The sequence below is a fragment of the Triturus cristatus genome, chromosome 10 (genome assembly GCF_964204655.1).
Source record: "Triturus cristatus chromosome 10, aTriCri1.1, whole genome shotgun sequence".
Taxonomy (NCBI): domain Eukaryota; kingdom Metazoa; phylum Chordata; class Amphibia; order Caudata; family Salamandridae; genus Triturus; species Triturus cristatus.
This window is the reverse complement of record NC_140593.1, coordinates 478287282-478304966: the sequence shown is the minus strand read 5'-3', so window position 1 is coordinate 478304966 and position 17685 is coordinate 478287282. Positions and strand designations below refer to the sequence as shown.

General features: G+C 45.0%; 1 protein-coding gene across 4 annotated transcripts in view; it reads left to right on the top strand.

Moving 5' to 3' along the window:
* Nucleotides 1-17685, top strand: part of PFKP (phosphofructokinase, platelet) — a 299364-nt gene that overhangs the window by 265051 nt on the left and 16628 nt on the right. For all 4 annotated transcript variants that reach the window (XM_085631901.1, XM_085631900.1, XM_085631899.1 and 1 more), the window contains 2 exons: nt 10537-10648; nt 10863-10962. In XM_085631901.1, the coding sequence (XP_085488027.1) occupies nt 10537-10648; nt 10863-10962 (212 nt within the window). The remainder of the gene's footprint in view (nt 1-10536; nt 10649-10862; nt 10963-17685) is intronic.

The window sequence follows — 17685 nt, the reverse complement described above, 5'->3', positions numbered from 1 at the left end:
CCAAAACAAAGCAAAGCAAACTCTGTAAGACGTCACAGAAGATCACCCTGAGCAGCGCGCGTCCCAACTGAGGTAAGATTTCACGCGCTATACAGAGCTCGTGCCACAGTTTGAATTTAAACTTAAATAGGCGGTTGAGAGTCACCGCGAGCAGGGGTCTCAAAACGGACTAAAAATCCTTGACAAACCAAAAATTAGGTCTCACCTGCCGCTCCACGAAGAAAATCGTACTTGACCATAACTTGCCAGTGTCACTGCACATCACACACTTACCATCATGTGAATTATCCACGCTGAGAATGGCCCACAATGCTCATATTTCTTTAAAACCACATCGCAGTGAGAGGAAACAACCATAAGATCCATCAAAACGTTGTAGAACCTTGTACAAAACCTCGTAAAACCATGAGACAAAAACGTATTTTCAAAGCCTTCAAATCACCACCAGATGTCAGACTTGACTTGCGCTGTATCCAAAATACACTGTAAATTGTAACTACTCCATCAAGCTCCTCCAAAGTAGCGCCAACAGCAGGAATCCTCAGAATATGGCACTAAACAGCAGTCCATGTTTGTCTTGATCTTTGCTGCGCCTAAGAACATAAAGATACATTTTCCCAAGACTTTAACTTTCCTTTTAGGCGCAGAACTTGTGGGTGTACGCACAACCACACTGTACAGCACTCTGTTGCTGGGGCTGTCCGATGTACAGGACACTGGTGGGGTTGCGAAGAGTGCTGTGCCACTTTCCTTTGTTGCTTGTGTCATCTTGAGTTACTTCTTTTGTTGCGCTGTTTGAAATTTCTTCTTCTAGTTACTAGATCATCTCCAAGGGCATGTAGGGCAGTGAGTAAGTCTCCAACTCTCGCTCGTCGCCAAAAATATGTTGTACTCTTACATGAAGTAGACGCTGTTTGCCATGTAAGTTCTTTAGTACCTTTATTCCAGTAGTACAGCAACTTGGTTTACTGGTACATCCAACAGGTAGTACAGGTAACAGGATAAGGTAAAGTAGGTTAGCCCAGTAGTCAGTCCTTGGTCCTATGCCACAGCAAACACCTTTGTAGTATCAAACCCTCTTTGTGGTACCAAACCCCACCAGGAGCAGCCTGCCTGCTGCTCAGCCCATCTGTAACTGTCATACCTCACCCAGTCAGACTCCCAACGTTCTATGCATCACAGCATTCTGAACATTCTACTCCAAACACACACTGTGGCTGATCAGCAGGTGAACTAGTAAATTTCAAGATATGAAAATACTATGCAGGGCATAACACAGTGCATAGACACGTTCACATATTTGTGGATATTCTCAACCTTTTCCAGGTAGTTTGCCTCTGAAAATAGTCATAAACCTATGTTTGTCAAACATGAGTAAGCCCATTGTAGACCTGGTGCTAGCCAACATCTTTAGATTTGTAATTTGAGAGGCTTTCAGTCCGCGCTCCTAATTAATTGTTCTAATACGGAGTCATTCACATTTTTCTACCGTCCACTACAGCCTATAGCATGGAACTATGAATCAGATCTCTTCAGCCATTGACTAACTTCACTGTGAGTGATGGCATTCTGTTCTGTCACAAGGAGCCACTTCCCAAGGAGTTCCCTTTACTGCCAAGGACTGCTGTGCCAATGTCAGCTCTTTGTAGTCCAAAGATATGTTTGCTTGTAACCAATGTTTTTTTTAGATTGAGCTTCCAAAACAATAACGTTTTGTAAAGACCTTACCAAAGCAAAACAAGCACTGACAAAGGCAATCGGTTGGTTACTAACACCAGACCTATCAGCTTTGCTAATGTATGCTTCAAGGTGGGAAAATGGAAGGGACGCCTGAAAACATGTTGGGGGACGAGTGGAAGCTTTTATCTAGAAGAAAAACATTTCCCTACAGAGAAACAAAAAACATTAAAACAGTCCACATGCTCATGTTCACATTTATTCATGAGGAAATGAAAATTTGCCATTTTACCTTCCTTGTAACGAATTAGGCATGCAATCAATCATGGGAAGCTGTAACTATTCTAGCATCCCAGGAGTAGTGTTCAAACTCATTAAGAATTCTCGTAAAGTAGGAAATATGGGCAAGTAACAGATGTAAGCCTATCACTGTAAATGTCTGACTTTTGTTTGAAACGTTTCATGAATTGGGCCTCTGTTGATCAATATCAATACACTCATTGCTACCATATGATGTTTACTTCAATAATGTTAAGTGTTCTCTGCCTTTTGTCTGGTGATAGGTGCGGAGGGTAAACCATAAGTAGATCTGAGTGGCATTACAATACCCATAGATATTTAATCTCTCCAGAAAACATGCTTGGGTCTAGAAACACTGTGGGGCATATTTACAAGCCCCTATTACCACCACTATGTCACTTTCAGTGACGTTCAGCCTTGCCTTCTTTACAAGGCAGCGTTAAGCCACCTAACGTGGCTTAACGCTGCCTTGTAAGTAAGGCTTCCTTTCACGCTGTGTTTAGCATAAAAGGGGAGGGAAATGGGTGTTGCGGTGGGCGTTCCACGGCAAACGCATTGATTTTGACGCTGCTCCCTATTTAAAAGGGCAGCTAAATAGGAGGCAGCACCAAAATTAAGACCAGGGAAAACCTGGTCCTAAACAGGCGAAATGAGGAGGAATGCTTTATTTCTCCTTGTGTTTGCTGTTTCCATGTGTGCTGCTTTGTGGATCACACATAGAAACAGTAAATTGCCTATGATTGTTTATGTAAAGGAAGGTCCCCACAAATCAAACAGGCTTTTTGGTCCCACACAACCAGCTGGAGCCATACATCCATCTCACCTCCACCCTACACATGCCCCATTGAGCACACAACTATAACTCCTCAAGCAAACTAAACAACACTAGGGGGTATGCCTCCTACAGCCCCCAGTCAGTTAAGACAGTATAACACTGTGCTTGCCATGGCGGTGGCTCTGAGGGCCCAGGGTGTTTCGGGTAGTCTTATTGTTCCCTACCTCTGTATAGTCTGGGGGAGCCCTCCACGGATGCTGATCTCAGGTGCCTTGGGGGGTAAGGACTTTCTCCTTGTGTGGCCGAGGCAATTGCCTCCAGGGAATGTCAGTTGGGTCCTTGCGGGGAGCAGAGGGCGACACAGGTTCCGCAGGCCAGAGGACCGAACCCTCCTCCACCCAGGCCCAAGCGCTGTCCAAGGTTCAAAGAACAGTTAGCAGTTATTGTGGATCACATTGAGGCACTGGGAATTGCAACATGTACGTGATCTGCATAGCCCAAAGCTTCTCCTTCACAGCACAGAATGTGCATTGTTGCTCCTGGACCTTCAGAGGATGGCCCAGAAAGAGCATGACCCAGGTCCCTCTACAGTTCAAATCTACCAGCGTCTGGACTTCCTCGAGCATAACATCTCTGTCCACAAAGTTAAGGTGCTGGGCAATAATGGGTCGTGAAGGGGCCCCAGGGGGTGGCCTGGTTGCAAAAAAACCTATGTGCTTGCTCTACCACAAAACACCTTGGCAACAACTGATTTGGCATCCATGAACAGATCCAACCCACAGTAAAGGTAGTGGGCAAGGGTCCCAGCAAGGAACCCTCAGCTCCCTCCAGGACACCCACTCTACAGACATGGTTGTGTCGAGACCTTGCCTCAGCATCCTCAGTTCTGGTCTCCAGGAAATTCACTCTGCACTGGAAGGCCACCAGCAAGGCCTGGACATTCTTAGTAGTATCTTCTGCCTCAGTCAGCCTCCCCTTCGTATCTGAAACCCTTTCCACCAAGTTGCAAAGATATTAGCAGAGGAATTCAGTGATAGCTTGGAGAATGGAGGCTGTGGAGTTCACGGGGGTGCAGAGTCCCATCTCCACCACAGTTCCTCCGGTCTGCAGCAGGTCTGATGAATTTGTCGACCTTCCCTTGGGCAGGGACTGATGCTTTTTCCTTGCCCATCGTGCCTCAGTCACACTTCCTGTGTGAGTAGGTGCAACCAGTTGGTGGGGGGGGCACTAGGGTTCAGTTCTCTGCTCACAGGGTGTGAGGGGGCAGAGAGTGCCTCACCACCACAGCGCTAGCAGCCACGCTCTCAGGGTGGCCAGTTTACTCAGTACAACTACTGTCTTGGAGATCTTTGCCTTAACACCTGGGCCCCAAAGACACAGGGCCCACTGGTGCTGCCAGGCCACGGTCCTCATAAATCCAGAAACCCAGCTGCTGATGAAAGGCCTTTTCCTACGATTACACCCCTTCTGCACCAGGCCTCCAAGTCGAAGCTGCCTGTCACAGGGGTCTCTGCTCAGCTGTCACTCCAGAGATCCAACACCCACAAGAAGTGCCGCTCAGCACTGTCTTTCCCTCGGGCCCCCCTTGTCACCCGGATCCTCTGGTAGTCCCCGGTTTCCTTGGTCAGCTCCACAGGCCATGCCCTAAACGCAGTCTCTCAGCCCCTCACTCATCAACCGGGATCCTCATACGGCAGTGTGGCTGCTCCTCACCTGGTCCCCTCCTCTGAAAATGGTATGCTGCCGACCTCTCATATGCCCGTTACTGTTGCGCCGACCGGTCCTCAGGAGCGGGTTGATGATTGAGGGGTCCACCTCTTGATCTAACCAAGCCTGAATGCCTTAATGGCACAGGTCAGCGGAAGGATCAAGCGAGGGAAGGAAAGGAAGGGAACGCCAGGGAGGGAGATCTGTTACGAAAAAAGAACAGAGCATACACCAGTAAGAATCACCATAAACATATACAAGGAGCGGTACTGTTTCTGGGACCTGTTATCTCCCCCTAGCCCCTATACCTGTAAAGGAAAATAACATCCATTCATAACATGGCGATGGTAACGTAAAGTTGAAGGTGGGTTGAATGGGGAACAGACTGTGCTTGTGGTGGGAGGGTTTTCTGTAGCAAATGACAAATGAACAATGGTCAACCCCCACAACAGGACCCTTCTCTGAACCATGTGATTCAAATGCATGAACCAGGACCTACCCTCCACTCGACTCCACCGTGCTTCACAGTGGTAGAGCGTAGCCCTCTACCACTCGTGACAACCCCTGTTAAGGATAGAGCCGGAGAGGACACCAGTTAGACAATACGATACTGCTTCAATCACTGTATGCCCCCTCATGCAGTCACCACACTCTCCATTTGTGTCCCTGTAATACTGACAACGTAAGCTGTACCCAGCGGTACGTGAGATCAAGGTATGGCAATGCGCCACGGAGCTTCCTTAGGTTTGAGCTCTCTGGATGCACAAAACCGTGCACTAGAATCAAGGTCAGTTTTCAGGCTAAGCGCCCCACCCCGCCGGCCGACACAGCAGGCCGATCAGATCCCTGGTGAGAGCCTCGCTCTCCCCGCCTGCCGATAAATGCAGGCCGAACAATTCCACCAGTTCACCACGAAAGCCTTCGTAGGAGCATCCGCTCGACTACGGAGGTTTTAAAAAGCAGTCGGTGCAAGCACCCTTACCACACTCTAGGCTGCTGCTTGGTAAAAAGGATCGTACAAGGAAGACGCGTCCACTCGGGAGAATTTCTGACATCGGGAGGCCGGTGACTTCCTGTTTTAAGCGTCCGGGCGCGTAGTCTCGCGAGACGCGCAACGCCTCATGGGAATTGTAGTTCGGGGCGGCTCCGTGTGCGCGCGTCGGTGTCGCGCTGCCAGCGCTCGTCGCGGGAGGGGGGCTCATAACAGTTACTGCCACTCAATGCGGCTCTTCACGCAGCCTTGTCTGTGTGGCTAACTCCTCCTCTGCGGCTTCACCACCAAGGGCAGGCTCCTTCGGGTCAACAGCCAATGTGACACCCCCCAGGTGAAGATGGAAACCAACTGTGCTGTTACAACACCTGCGGGCTGGCCTTCTGTGCCTGGTTAGCCGGGTCGAACAGGGTGCCGGAAGCCTCACCTCCCCACTGATGCAGTACTTGGCTGTTGTTTTCTGGACCCTCACTTCCAGGCTGGCATCCTCACAGGCAGGGTGACGCCTCCTCTCTCGGCCCCCCACCGGTCGCTAAACGGGGCTGCCGCTGACTGCACACCTGTCTCCTCCACCGCTCACCACCTTAGACCACAAGGTCTCATCAGGGAAGTCTGTGCCATCACCTCTAGCGCTGTGCCTGCAGATCCACAGTTAGCTTGGTTCCACCCTGGGGGAGACAGCAGCCAGGCACACAGCAACGGATGCAGTCGGATTATACAGGGGTCAGTAGCCTAGCTCGAATCTATGTGGCCGCCATCTTGGCTGCTAGCCACTCTTCTGCTGCACTTAACTGCCAGAAGTCACATAGCAGCTCTATAAAGGCACTATCTGCACTAGTAACATCAATTTATTTCCATGTGCCGTAAATGGTCCATTCTGGGGCCTGTCAGCCCATTGTCTCTGTGTGTTGTTTCACCTAATACTGACAAGCATTTGACAGTAATTTTTGGCAAGTTTCATTGCATATCTCTTGCCTTCAAGTCTGGCCTGCAGGAGGTATGCATCTTGTCCTACCCACATTTGTCATGTATATGGCCCAGAATGTGACCTTCATTTCTACGGTATTTGTGCTCTCATGCACTATATTCTGTTCTAGAGAAAGATTTTGACAGACAGGAGTAGGACTTTAAAAAAACAGTTCTCAATGAAGGAGCAAGCATGCACCTTGTGGGCGCCCCTCTATCCTTAAAAAAGAATCTACATGCTGGTCGCTTTGTTGCAAAAATAGTGAACACAAAAGCACTTCTTTCAATGCATGTCTGAAAATGATGATTGGTACTGCTACAGATGCTGACAAGTACCCTGTGAGGAGGTGTCTTACGCCTCATCAGTAGCTAAGTCCATACTGAAGAAACAGTACCCCAGTTGGTATGGTCTACTACAGGGGCAAACCCAGAGCACCTAGATGCCTTTATTCAGATTATGCTGAAGAATACCAGCATTGCTTCAACGCTACAAATCTTTGGCACACCATCTGTAGCTGTTCTAGTTTCTGTGACATTAAAAGTAGCGCCTTTTGTCATCATAGGTGTACTGGCAGCTCCCACCCTACACTCGCCCCCTGTGACTACAGACCAGTGCGAGCAGGAACCTTTATTCCAAGACCTCTTTTGGGTTGATGGACAGTTTGGTACCACCAATGGTGCCATGCACAGTGCAGACAGTACAGCTGGCAGCATCAATACCTTACTTGTCTTACACTCTTAAAAAGGCAAGCAGTGACATAGAGGTAAACAACAGTCTTTTCCAATGAGGAGCTTCAATGCAAGCCTCCACTATACGGCATACAGTGTTTTGCTCCTTTAAATACATTATTTGTCTCTTATTCTGCGGCTCTGGGATCGTTTGAGTATTAACCTCAGCAGAGTGAGGATGACATCAGCAAAGTAGATCAGTGTTTGCCTTCAGCTCAGTTGTAGACAGGCCTACCACTAAACACGTAGAACGCTAGTGGATACAACATATCACCAGGGGGTGACTTTCCTGTTCCATATGATCCCCTTCAACAGGGGAACATTTTTCACTCCAGTGTTAAAGGAGACCTCTTTCAAGTGAGAAAACCAAATAAGGTTCCCCCTGCAGAAGTTGTTTCATCAGGGACTCCGTCTTCAATGACTCTTCTTCCTATCAATGAGGCGGTATGAATACATTTTCATCAGTATGGTCCACATTTCTCTGAACCCCTGCACTGAGCATCTAAGCAACCGAAAAACTAAGACCAGCATTTTTACAGAACAAAGTTACTGTCAGCCCAACCAACGCCTGGATTTGTATTTTCAGGCTGGTAAACAGACACTAGCGAACTGAGGTTATAGTAAAAAAGATAAAGGTAGAGGGACTATAGTTGCTGTTGACGTGAAATCCAATGGTGTAGGAAGCGAGAGTGTAGGTATATGGAGAAGATCACAGGCAGTGGTAATGTTTTTCTTGGAACAGATGAAGGGAATGAGATCAGTTTGGTCCTGGTGAGATTGTACATTTAAGCAAGGGGCTGTGAGCCTGCATCAGAATCCAGAGAGCCAATTGATCACATGCTAGAAGAGATTGTATGAGAGAGTGGCAGAGGTTTAATAGCCATGTTCAAAACAGTAGGAAAAAACGAATGATACAATTATGATACTGAAAGAGATTTGTAGATTTGTTTTAAAAACCAAAACCTAAATAAAAGGCATTGTCATTTACAATACCAATAGCTCAAACTCGCGTGAATGCGAGACCTATTGCATTGGAAATGCTTGTTTAGGTTGTGTTATTGAACATGTTAAATACACAAATACGCTATTAACAATTGTGTCCTTTTGTTGCTGAGTGCTGTGTGCACTCACATGCTGTGAAAAAGTTGTGTTATGGGGACAAGTAGGCCAGGCCTCCATTGGGATGTTCCCAATTTCACTAGCCCTGATCTCTGGGCAATCGGTTCCATGGTGTGAAGGTAGCTCCAGAGGAGGCGCATCGACCTTTTCAGCTTCACCAGAATATTTCATTCTGTGGGCTCCTGGGCCACTCAAAGGCATGTAGGGCCAGATGTATGATGGTTTTTTGCATCCAAAAATAGGTTTTAGACCCGCTTGCTCACGCAAAAAACCTGTGGCCCATGTACTAACCCTATTTTGCGAGTCGCTATTAGTCGCTAATTAAATAGCGACTCGCAAAATAGGGTTAGCAACTCGCTATTAGGAAGGGGCGTTCCACGGGCGTCCCTTCCTATTAGCGAGTCCAACACCCTTGTAAGAATGCATATTGCGACCACAATTGCGGTTGCAAAACACTCGCAGTTTACCACCCACTTCAAGAGGGTGGTAAGCCATTCGCAAACAGGAAGAGGTCCCCAGGGGACCCCTTCGTGAATGGGTGTGCAAACATTTTTTCAGAGCAGGCAGTGGTCCCAGGGACCACTACCTACCCTTAAAAAATTAAACCAAAACGTTTCATTTTTTTTTTTTTTTAATGCATCCCGTTTTCCTTCAAGGAAAACGTGCTGCATTTGAAATAAAAATAAAACTGTTTTATTTAAAAGCAGTCCCAGACATAGAGGTCTGCTGACCCCAGCAGGCCACCATCCCTGGGAGTGCCAGACATTCCCAATGGGGTCGCAAATTGCGACAGCCTCATTAATATGCATGAGGCATGCAATTTGCAACCCAATTGGGAATCGCAAACAGTGTCTCAGACACTGTTGTACATTGGAAAATGTGAATCGCAAATTGCGACTCGCAATTTAGCGCCCATTGCGAGTAGCAATTTCCAATGGTTGTACATCTGGCCCGTAGAATTCAAAATTACCATTGATAAATGTTGGACCAATGCATTTCAGTGAATTGCGTATCATACAAGTGACTTACAAATGTCTTCTACCTTAAAACACATAGATCAATAGTAATGGCACATGCAGTTGTTTATTTTCCATCAAGGCCGGATATTCAACTACTTTGTTCACATGTTCCAACCAGCTGATAAAATACTTTACCAAACCTGGGTACAATATCTACCTGTAATTCTTTGTCAAGACCCCAGCAGCCAGGAGAATTGGGACTTATTCAGAGGGAGGGAGTAGATGAAGGCAACACCTTTCAAATTATCCGCATGAACAAAACATGATATTGTTGTGGCAATAATTTGGGTTCAAGCAATCAATCAATTAGGGAATTGTAAGCGCGCTACTCACCCGCGAGGGTCTCAAGGGACTGGGAGAGTCCGCAGATCTGTTTAGCCGAAGAGCCAGGTCTTGAGGGTCTTCCTGAAGGTGTTCAGGGAGGGGGCGCGTCTGATGTCTGCTGGTAGCTTGTTCCAGGTCTTGGCTGCAATGTGAGAGAAGGATCTTCCGCCTGCTCTGGCTCTATGGATGCGCAGGGTTTCGGCCAGTGCGAGGTTGGAGGATCAAAGTTTTTTTTTGGGTACGTGGTACGTGAAAAAACAGAGTCCAAAACAAATAACACGCTATTTACCTGTAATACTGGTTTGCCATAGGTGCCCGTATGAAGAAGCCAGAAATTGTGGTCTGCAGTTAAACATCCCTCTGCTACCATCATAATCTCCACTTTCAGTGCAATTAGGGCCAGGTAGCTCTTTTTCACATCAAACCAACAACTGTCCTTAAACAGTGTATTGGGCTGTCAATATTTCAATGTCGGTGTTGTTTGTGGTCATATCTGACCTGTGCAACAAAGAAGTACATATGATAGCTAAATAGGACCTAATCAATAGGGGAAGTCAGTGGGCTCATGTACTTGGGAAAATGTTACTGACAACATAGTTGGAGAATTGAATTTGATGTGGAGGGTGGTAGTTGTGCAGTCACATTTCCAGGACAAGTGGAGACTACCTGTGTTGTATTTACATGCTTTATTGAAAAAGAATGTGGAATTTATATATCGTTTATATACACTAAGACAATCAAACAAACAAGATGTCAGTGATGCTACAAGATTTCTTTATACTGTTTTACAATCCTCTAGCCTTTTCCCCCAACTTTTCAGTAAGATTTCTTTTTCGCTCCAATATATATTTTTAACTTTGCTGTTAACGTGTAAAACATCTAAAACTGGCTGGACTTACAGTTCTAATTATCTTATCATTTTACTGCAGGAATGAGAATTGTAACGAAAACTACACGACGGACTTTATCTATCAGCTATATTCGGAAGAAGGGCATGGTGTGTTTGATTGCAGAAAAAATGTTTTGGGCCACATGCAACAGGTAAATGGGCAGAATTTCTTCTTATCAAAAAATAGTTAAACTTCAAACCAAACACAAATGCATGCTTGTGTAAGGAATTTGTTCACGATATTTGTGTGTACATTTTCCGAAATCCTGCTATAGTATAATCCTTACAAAACCAGAATTTGACAAAAATATTGCTATATTCCCTACCGACGTTTATGATAAATTAACCACCCTTTAACTTTAACAGGGCGGAGCACCTTCTCCTTTTGACAGAAACTTTGGGACAAAAATTTCGGCGAAAGCTATACAGTGGATTTCCAGAAAACTAAAAGAGACTTACAGACAAGGTACTGGCCCTTTTACACTGTTTTATTGTATGCCCTGCCATTCTGACGATCATAATATCGACCCCAATTAACAAAGGTTTTTGTGCACCAAACTGGACCGGCTTGAATAAATATCACCCCTTACTTGTGCAAATTCAATGTTAGAGAGGAAGAGCCTCTTCAGAAAATGTTCACTCCCATTTGGATTGGAAAGTGGTGAACAGTGGCAGCAGCCATCCTGGATGGGATTACCTTCCATGTGGTAGCAGGTATCTGCAGTAGTTGACAGTGACACCCATGTGTCATGTCTTCCTTGCCACCATTCTGCTCTGTTCTTTGCCCACAGGCTCTTATGAGATGCCGATAGCAGTGCAGCATCTGCTGGCAAACTCACATCTGGAAAACAAGGACACACCCGGAAGGAGGAAACCCCCAAAGTCGCATTGTGAGGTCCTGACATGGCACAAATCAAAATGCCAATACTAGAAATCGATTCCACACTCCAATAGCTAAGAGCAGAGTTGGGCGATCCCAGTGAACCACCAGTGTCCCTGATCCAAGGAAGGTGAAGGAGCAGTGTGCAAGAGGTTGTTCCATAAATCTTACTATTGTACCAGCCAAAGAACAGCACACTAGTGAGATGCATAAACACCCAGTAAACATTTCCTTGCAAATCTAGGTATTGTTTTATGTCTAGACCACACCAGATTATGTTAAACCCCTCCCTGCCCCCCAGCAGAGACAGTAGTAGGGCCACACTTCATCCCCAAGTAGGAGCTCCTCATTGCAACATCTGGCGCCTCCAGGTAGTAAGAAATGCTCATTGTGTGAGACCAGTGCCACCAACCTTAAATCCATTTTGTCATCTACCTCCTAGGACCGAGTACATGCACTTTCAGAACTCTGAGACACTGACCCTTTTCATTGTAGCTTAGAAGTTAGTCTATAATCATTTGCCTTTGTATTTGCTTTGTTTCTTGATCAGTTAGCATTTACAAGCGGCGTAAGAAATTGGGCTGTTGGTTGAGAGGCGTGAAACTCTACTCAAGCAACAGCCACAATCCTTATGTGGGTGAACCACAAAAAGTAAATAAATTAACCTGTGCTTAACCTCTGCTAGCTTGGCACAAAAGCAGTTAGGCTTAACTTGGAGGCAATGTGTAAAGTATTTACGCAGCACTTGAACAGTAATAAAGAGAAAATACATTACAAGAAAAATTCCACACCAGTTTCGAGAAATAGAGTAAAATGTATTAATTATTTGACTCCAAAATGATAACAATCCAATCAGTAGATCTGAAGACATGCAATTTCAAAGATTTAAGGTAATTATAGCACCTAAAAGCACAAAGTAGTTCTCTGGTTGTGGCAGACCGTGGTAAAGTCACAAGTTCAGGCTGACAGCGATGGAGCACAGGTAGAATACAGGGACCAGGTTAGTCCCGCTGAAAAAGTTACCTTCTCAAAGTCCAGAGCGAAGAGTCCAGTTTGTGGTGAAGGAGGCTGCGAGGAGCAGGGTGAGCATCATGGATGGTCATCGCTGTAGCGCGAAGAGCAGGCCCAAGGTGGCAAACAGTTGTTGCTGGAGCGGTCACCGCGGGCTATCAATGCTGTAGTGTGGAGTGCAGATCTTGTGCTGCCGGCGGTCACTGTAGTGTGAAGAAACGAGTTCACTGGAGCTTAGCATTGGCAGTCAGCGTGGGTGGCAAGATCTTGGTTCAACCTGACCTGTTCGCGGTTATGAAGAACACCCAAAATGTCAGGATATCTCCTTTTCTTACAGAAGTAGCTCCCCTGATGACACACCAAGGGTCCAGGAACTGGGAGGCACCTCTTGGGGATCAGAAACGCACTCCAGAAGAGGCCAGCAGGGCCCAGGCAGGTCCAGTTACACGTTCAGGCAGGTCCAGTGTAGTAGGCCAGCAGTGCAGTTGCAGGAAGGCCTCTGGAGCTTGCTGTGTCCCTGTAGCTCAGAATAGGAGATCAGCTAATTAGCCTTTGGAGTCACTCAGGTAGCCTAGGATGAAGGGAGCAGATCCAGTCTTCCTTCTCAGAACAGACCTCAAGCAGCAGGGCAGTCCTTTGTCTGTAGTGTTCACAGGTCCAGGAGAGTACTGAAGTGTAAGTTGGAAGGTCCTAGTTTTTACCTGGTGCCAGCTTTGAAGTAGAAGAAACGTTTTTAATTTAGCCACCACAGAAGTGTCTGGAATTTCCTGCCTCCGTGCCCTGTTCCTAAGATGGGTGGGGGCACGATTGGCTATTGTAATGTTCTTTGTGCTGTGTGCTGAGGCAGTGTCTTTGAAGTGCAAGTGGGGCTGTGCACAGATCCGCCTCCCCCCATCCTGCTTGGATGACCCATCCTGACAACACCCAGTCTCTCGATTGTGCAGCTGTCTAGGAGAATAAACAGAGACTAACTGCCAATTACACCTAGTCATATGACCCAGGAACAGGCTACGGGCTCAAACTCATAGGATCAGAAAATGGCAACTTTCTAAAAGTGGCATTTTCTGAATTGTGACTTAAAAATCGGCTTTTCTATTAGTAGGATTTTCAATTACAATTACTTTGTCTCCACACATAATATTTTCTACCTGCTCCCAAACATAGGATACTTTAGTAATAAGGTAAACATTGTTTTACCTTATTACTAAATGTAATAAGGTAAACCAATGTTATCCTATGGGAGAGGTAGGCCTCACAGCAATGAAAAACAAATGTGTGTTTTTCTCTCCCAGTACATGTAAAACTGAAAAAGTGCATGTCCAACTTTTTAAATACACAGCACCCTGCTCTATTGGGTGTTTAAGGCCTACCTTAGCGGTGACGTATGTGTATTAAAAAGGGGGTTTGAGGCCTGACAAGGGGTTTATTTTAGCAAGTCGAATTGGCAGTTTAAAACTGCACACAGGCTGCAATGGCAGGCCTGGGACATGTTTTATGGGGCTACATAAGCAAATGGCACAATAGGTACGGCAGACCCACTAGTAGAATTTAATCTACCAGCCCTTGGTATCTGTTATGCCACTTTACTAGGTACTTATAAGTAAATTAAATGTGCCAATCATATTAACCCAATTTTATCATATTTTAGGGTGAGAGCACAAGCAGTTTAGCGCTGGTTAACAGTGGTGAAATGCACAGACCCCTAAGGGAAAAAAAACAAATTTAGCAAAACAGAAAGAGTGAAGGAAAAAAGCTTAGAGGACTACCACCCAAGGGTGTCTGGTCTAACAATCGGCATATGATTCTAAACATTGTTCAGCATTTGAACGTTCTCATAAATTAATTGTTGTGGATTTGTGTTTTTTTGCTGTCAGGGCTGTGCCAATGTTTGCAATCATTTACCATACCTTACAGAGTGAATAGCCGTTGGCCCCTGAGATACAACTTTATTGTGATACCTTACAGTCTTCATTGTGTTCTATGTACTTTCTACAGCTTGATTCATATTTCAAGCTGCAAATGTAGTTATATATTGCCAGATATTATTAATGTCATGTGTACTGACATCTCTGGCTGAATAGGCACCTCTTTATTTTAAATATGCTAATTGTGTTGCATTGTACATTGGCTTGTCCTGTACTAATCTCTTCAAGCTAGGCTGACACTGCTGCAAGGAGAGTCAAAAAGGTTTAGGAGGCCAACTTTCCGTTGCAGGCCACAAGGGCCAGTTTGCGTCGCTCTTGCACCACGCAATGTGGTGCAAGAGCGATGCAAACCTTAGGTCAAATACTTGAAGCTACGCAAACCACTTTGCATGGCTGTGAGTGCTCCAAAAATCCGGAGTAACGCAAAGCAAATCTGCCTTGGGTAATCATTTCATGGGCATTGTGTTGGTGTTCCAACGCAACTCCTATGGTTTTTGATGTATTGCCAGATTTACAAGACCATGTAAACCTGGGAAAGTCATAACAAGGAGAAATATCTTTATTGCTCCTCGTTACTTCTTCTTTCTATGTATGCTGCGTAGAAGGAGGAAAATGCCTCTCAAGATTGTTTTTATGCAGTTAGGTGCCCCTTCCTGCACAAAAACAATTCTGCATGCAACACGGGCACCCTTGGACTATGGTGCAAGGGAGCCTGCATTGGTGCTAGGCAGCTCATTATGCACCAGCACAAGGGGAAAAGTCAAGAATAAGCCATATGCCTTAAATACGGCGCATTCTTGCCCTTTCCAGTGATGCAGCACTGCAAGGTGGCTTGCTGCACTACGCCACTATTTCATAAATATGCCCCCAGATTCCTAGAGTGCTAGTTAATGAGGGAACACCTGCACTCTCACCATTAATAGGGCTTCATTGTTTTTTCTATTTAACAGACTAGGGAAAAAGCCTGATAATTTACCTAAACAATTTTTTGTGTTGATCATTTATTGTTATTTGGTGCACATTTATCATATGTAATAATACACTTTTTGTAATTCATGTTCTCCTTTTCGATGCAGAAACAGCACCAATGTTCATGTCACATTATCAACAAGATATGCTTTACAAGTTGTAACAAAAGAATTATTTTAACATTCATTTTTTTTAACATATAAAGATTTAAAATCATTGGACTTCAAGAATTTGTTTTTAGTAAAATAATTGTTATCCCGTAGCCAGCTCGACAGTTGGCAGTAAAACCAGAATATTGATGGTCACACTTCAAATTTATCAAGGTTAATCTATCTCCATCTGTGTTTTCCATTTGTTCTTTGTATTGGTCAGATTCATTGCAAATGTTCATATAAGACTATGGGCTGTTAGATAAATACATTTAATACGTTTGTGACAGCTGATATGTATGTGCTAGTTATTTCTGTTCAGGCCACACTGATGTTTGCTGTGAATTTCTAGAAGAAATAAAACACTGACTGCGGTTTGCAGAAACAGTTATAAATGGAAATGCATAAGTTCCTGGACATCACTTAGGGGTAGCCAGTGGTGGCAACTGCTACCCCGACTTGCCCTTTGGTACTGCTGGCTCTGACTTTGCCAATCCTAGATTACGGTTCATTAAGGCAGCAACAGGAACAGAAACAAGCACTGGCAAAGCCAATAGATATTTCGCCTATGCGTCTTGTATTGTCAAATTTGATTTGACATATTGCAGAGTAGTTGAGCTGCTGTGCAATATAACTTTAAAGGAAAAAACATCATGACACAGACACTAAGTGAAACCTATTGGCTTTGCCAATGCTTGTTTAAGAAAGGCATGATTTTAGTCAGGAAGGGATGAAGCAAAGGTAAAGAAGGATTGAGCAGGTCCTTTTCACTTGTGTCTCATCTGTGGTTAGCAATGTCCTGATGGGAGAGCCCCAAACCCAAGTCATCAAAAACATAGAAGAACATCCTCAAGTGGAACCAGATTCTAATCTGCGACAGAAAATGTGGAACATTTTGGAAAGTCACACCTCAACAACAGAATGCAATGCCATACCAATGGAACACTGTGTGTTCCACGGATGAAACCAGCATTCAGACACGTTATATTATACAAGACAGTGGTCGCATAGTGTGGCAAAGCAGATAAAGGATATTGTCTGGGTACCGTTCAGTTAGCTTATGCCACTTATTATTCTAGCAGATAGACTGTTCTGCTCGTGAGAATTATATATAAAAAAGCACACTCAAGTCAAGGATGTCCAATGGCACCATGCTTTTATTTTATGAACTCCAAACATTTGCAATAAAATGTAACTTGTGAGCGCGTTTCTGTAACTCTCCAATAAGCCTATTACAACATGGTGTACACTTGAGAGCTAATTAACAGAGTTAAGATTAGTATCCGTTCAAAAGAGTTCTCTGATTGTGTTTAATGCTTGCAAAAGGACCAGCCATGTGAGAGAGACTCATCCATTAGACTCCCTAGTCGAATGAGAAGTGTTCTTTAAAGGCAGTAAATTCAGAAACGCGCAGGTGATTAAGGCAAACATTTGTTAACAGGATAGCAGAGCAACACAGGCTCAAGTCTGGGAGTCACAGGGGAGGGCTAAACTACAGCTGGGGCGAGACTATGAGAACGCAGAGTGCAGTGCACTGTCAGTGCACGAAGGTGTCGAGAAGGGTCAAGACAGTGCTGGACCCAGAGAAGGGTGTCTGGCTCGCAGAACTGCCACATATATTTTTCACGTATTATGCCTAGTTTTGCTCATAAAGTTGCTAGGCTTTTAATGAAAAATGGTAGAAATAGCTATTACACTTTAATAGGGAGAGAGCATTCAAAAGTCGGAAGGGCTGCTATGCATTTGATAGGAAATTCCTGCTCTTACCAATGGGACATGCTTCCAGTGGGCAATACAAATCGATTCACTGGGGCCGCAATGCTTACAACAAGATGGTGGGGACTTTTTAAGCAGGTGAAATATGTATTTTATTGAAACGCACGGATAACGCTAATATTTTGAAATGAGGTGAGATAACGCTAAGATTTTGAAACGGGGTGCTGCACAATTTCCACACTTGAAGCACTGCCCGTCGCACAAAAAAAAGCCATTAGAATATAGCGTGTGCAATGTAGTACCTTAGTGTGGGAAGGAAATGGTGACTGCCTGGTGAAAAGAAAAGTTGAATACAGGATTGATTCATTCTTAAATGGGTTGTGTTTGTGATCATTTTGTGAGGGAAATACGACCTTCAATAGTGTCTTGAACCGAACAGCAGTTTCCAATGCATGCACATAGCGAGCGATGCAAACGTTTTCACAGTGCAGGGGATACACAGCAGACAGCAGTAACTTGCAAACTTGGGGAAAGCGCAG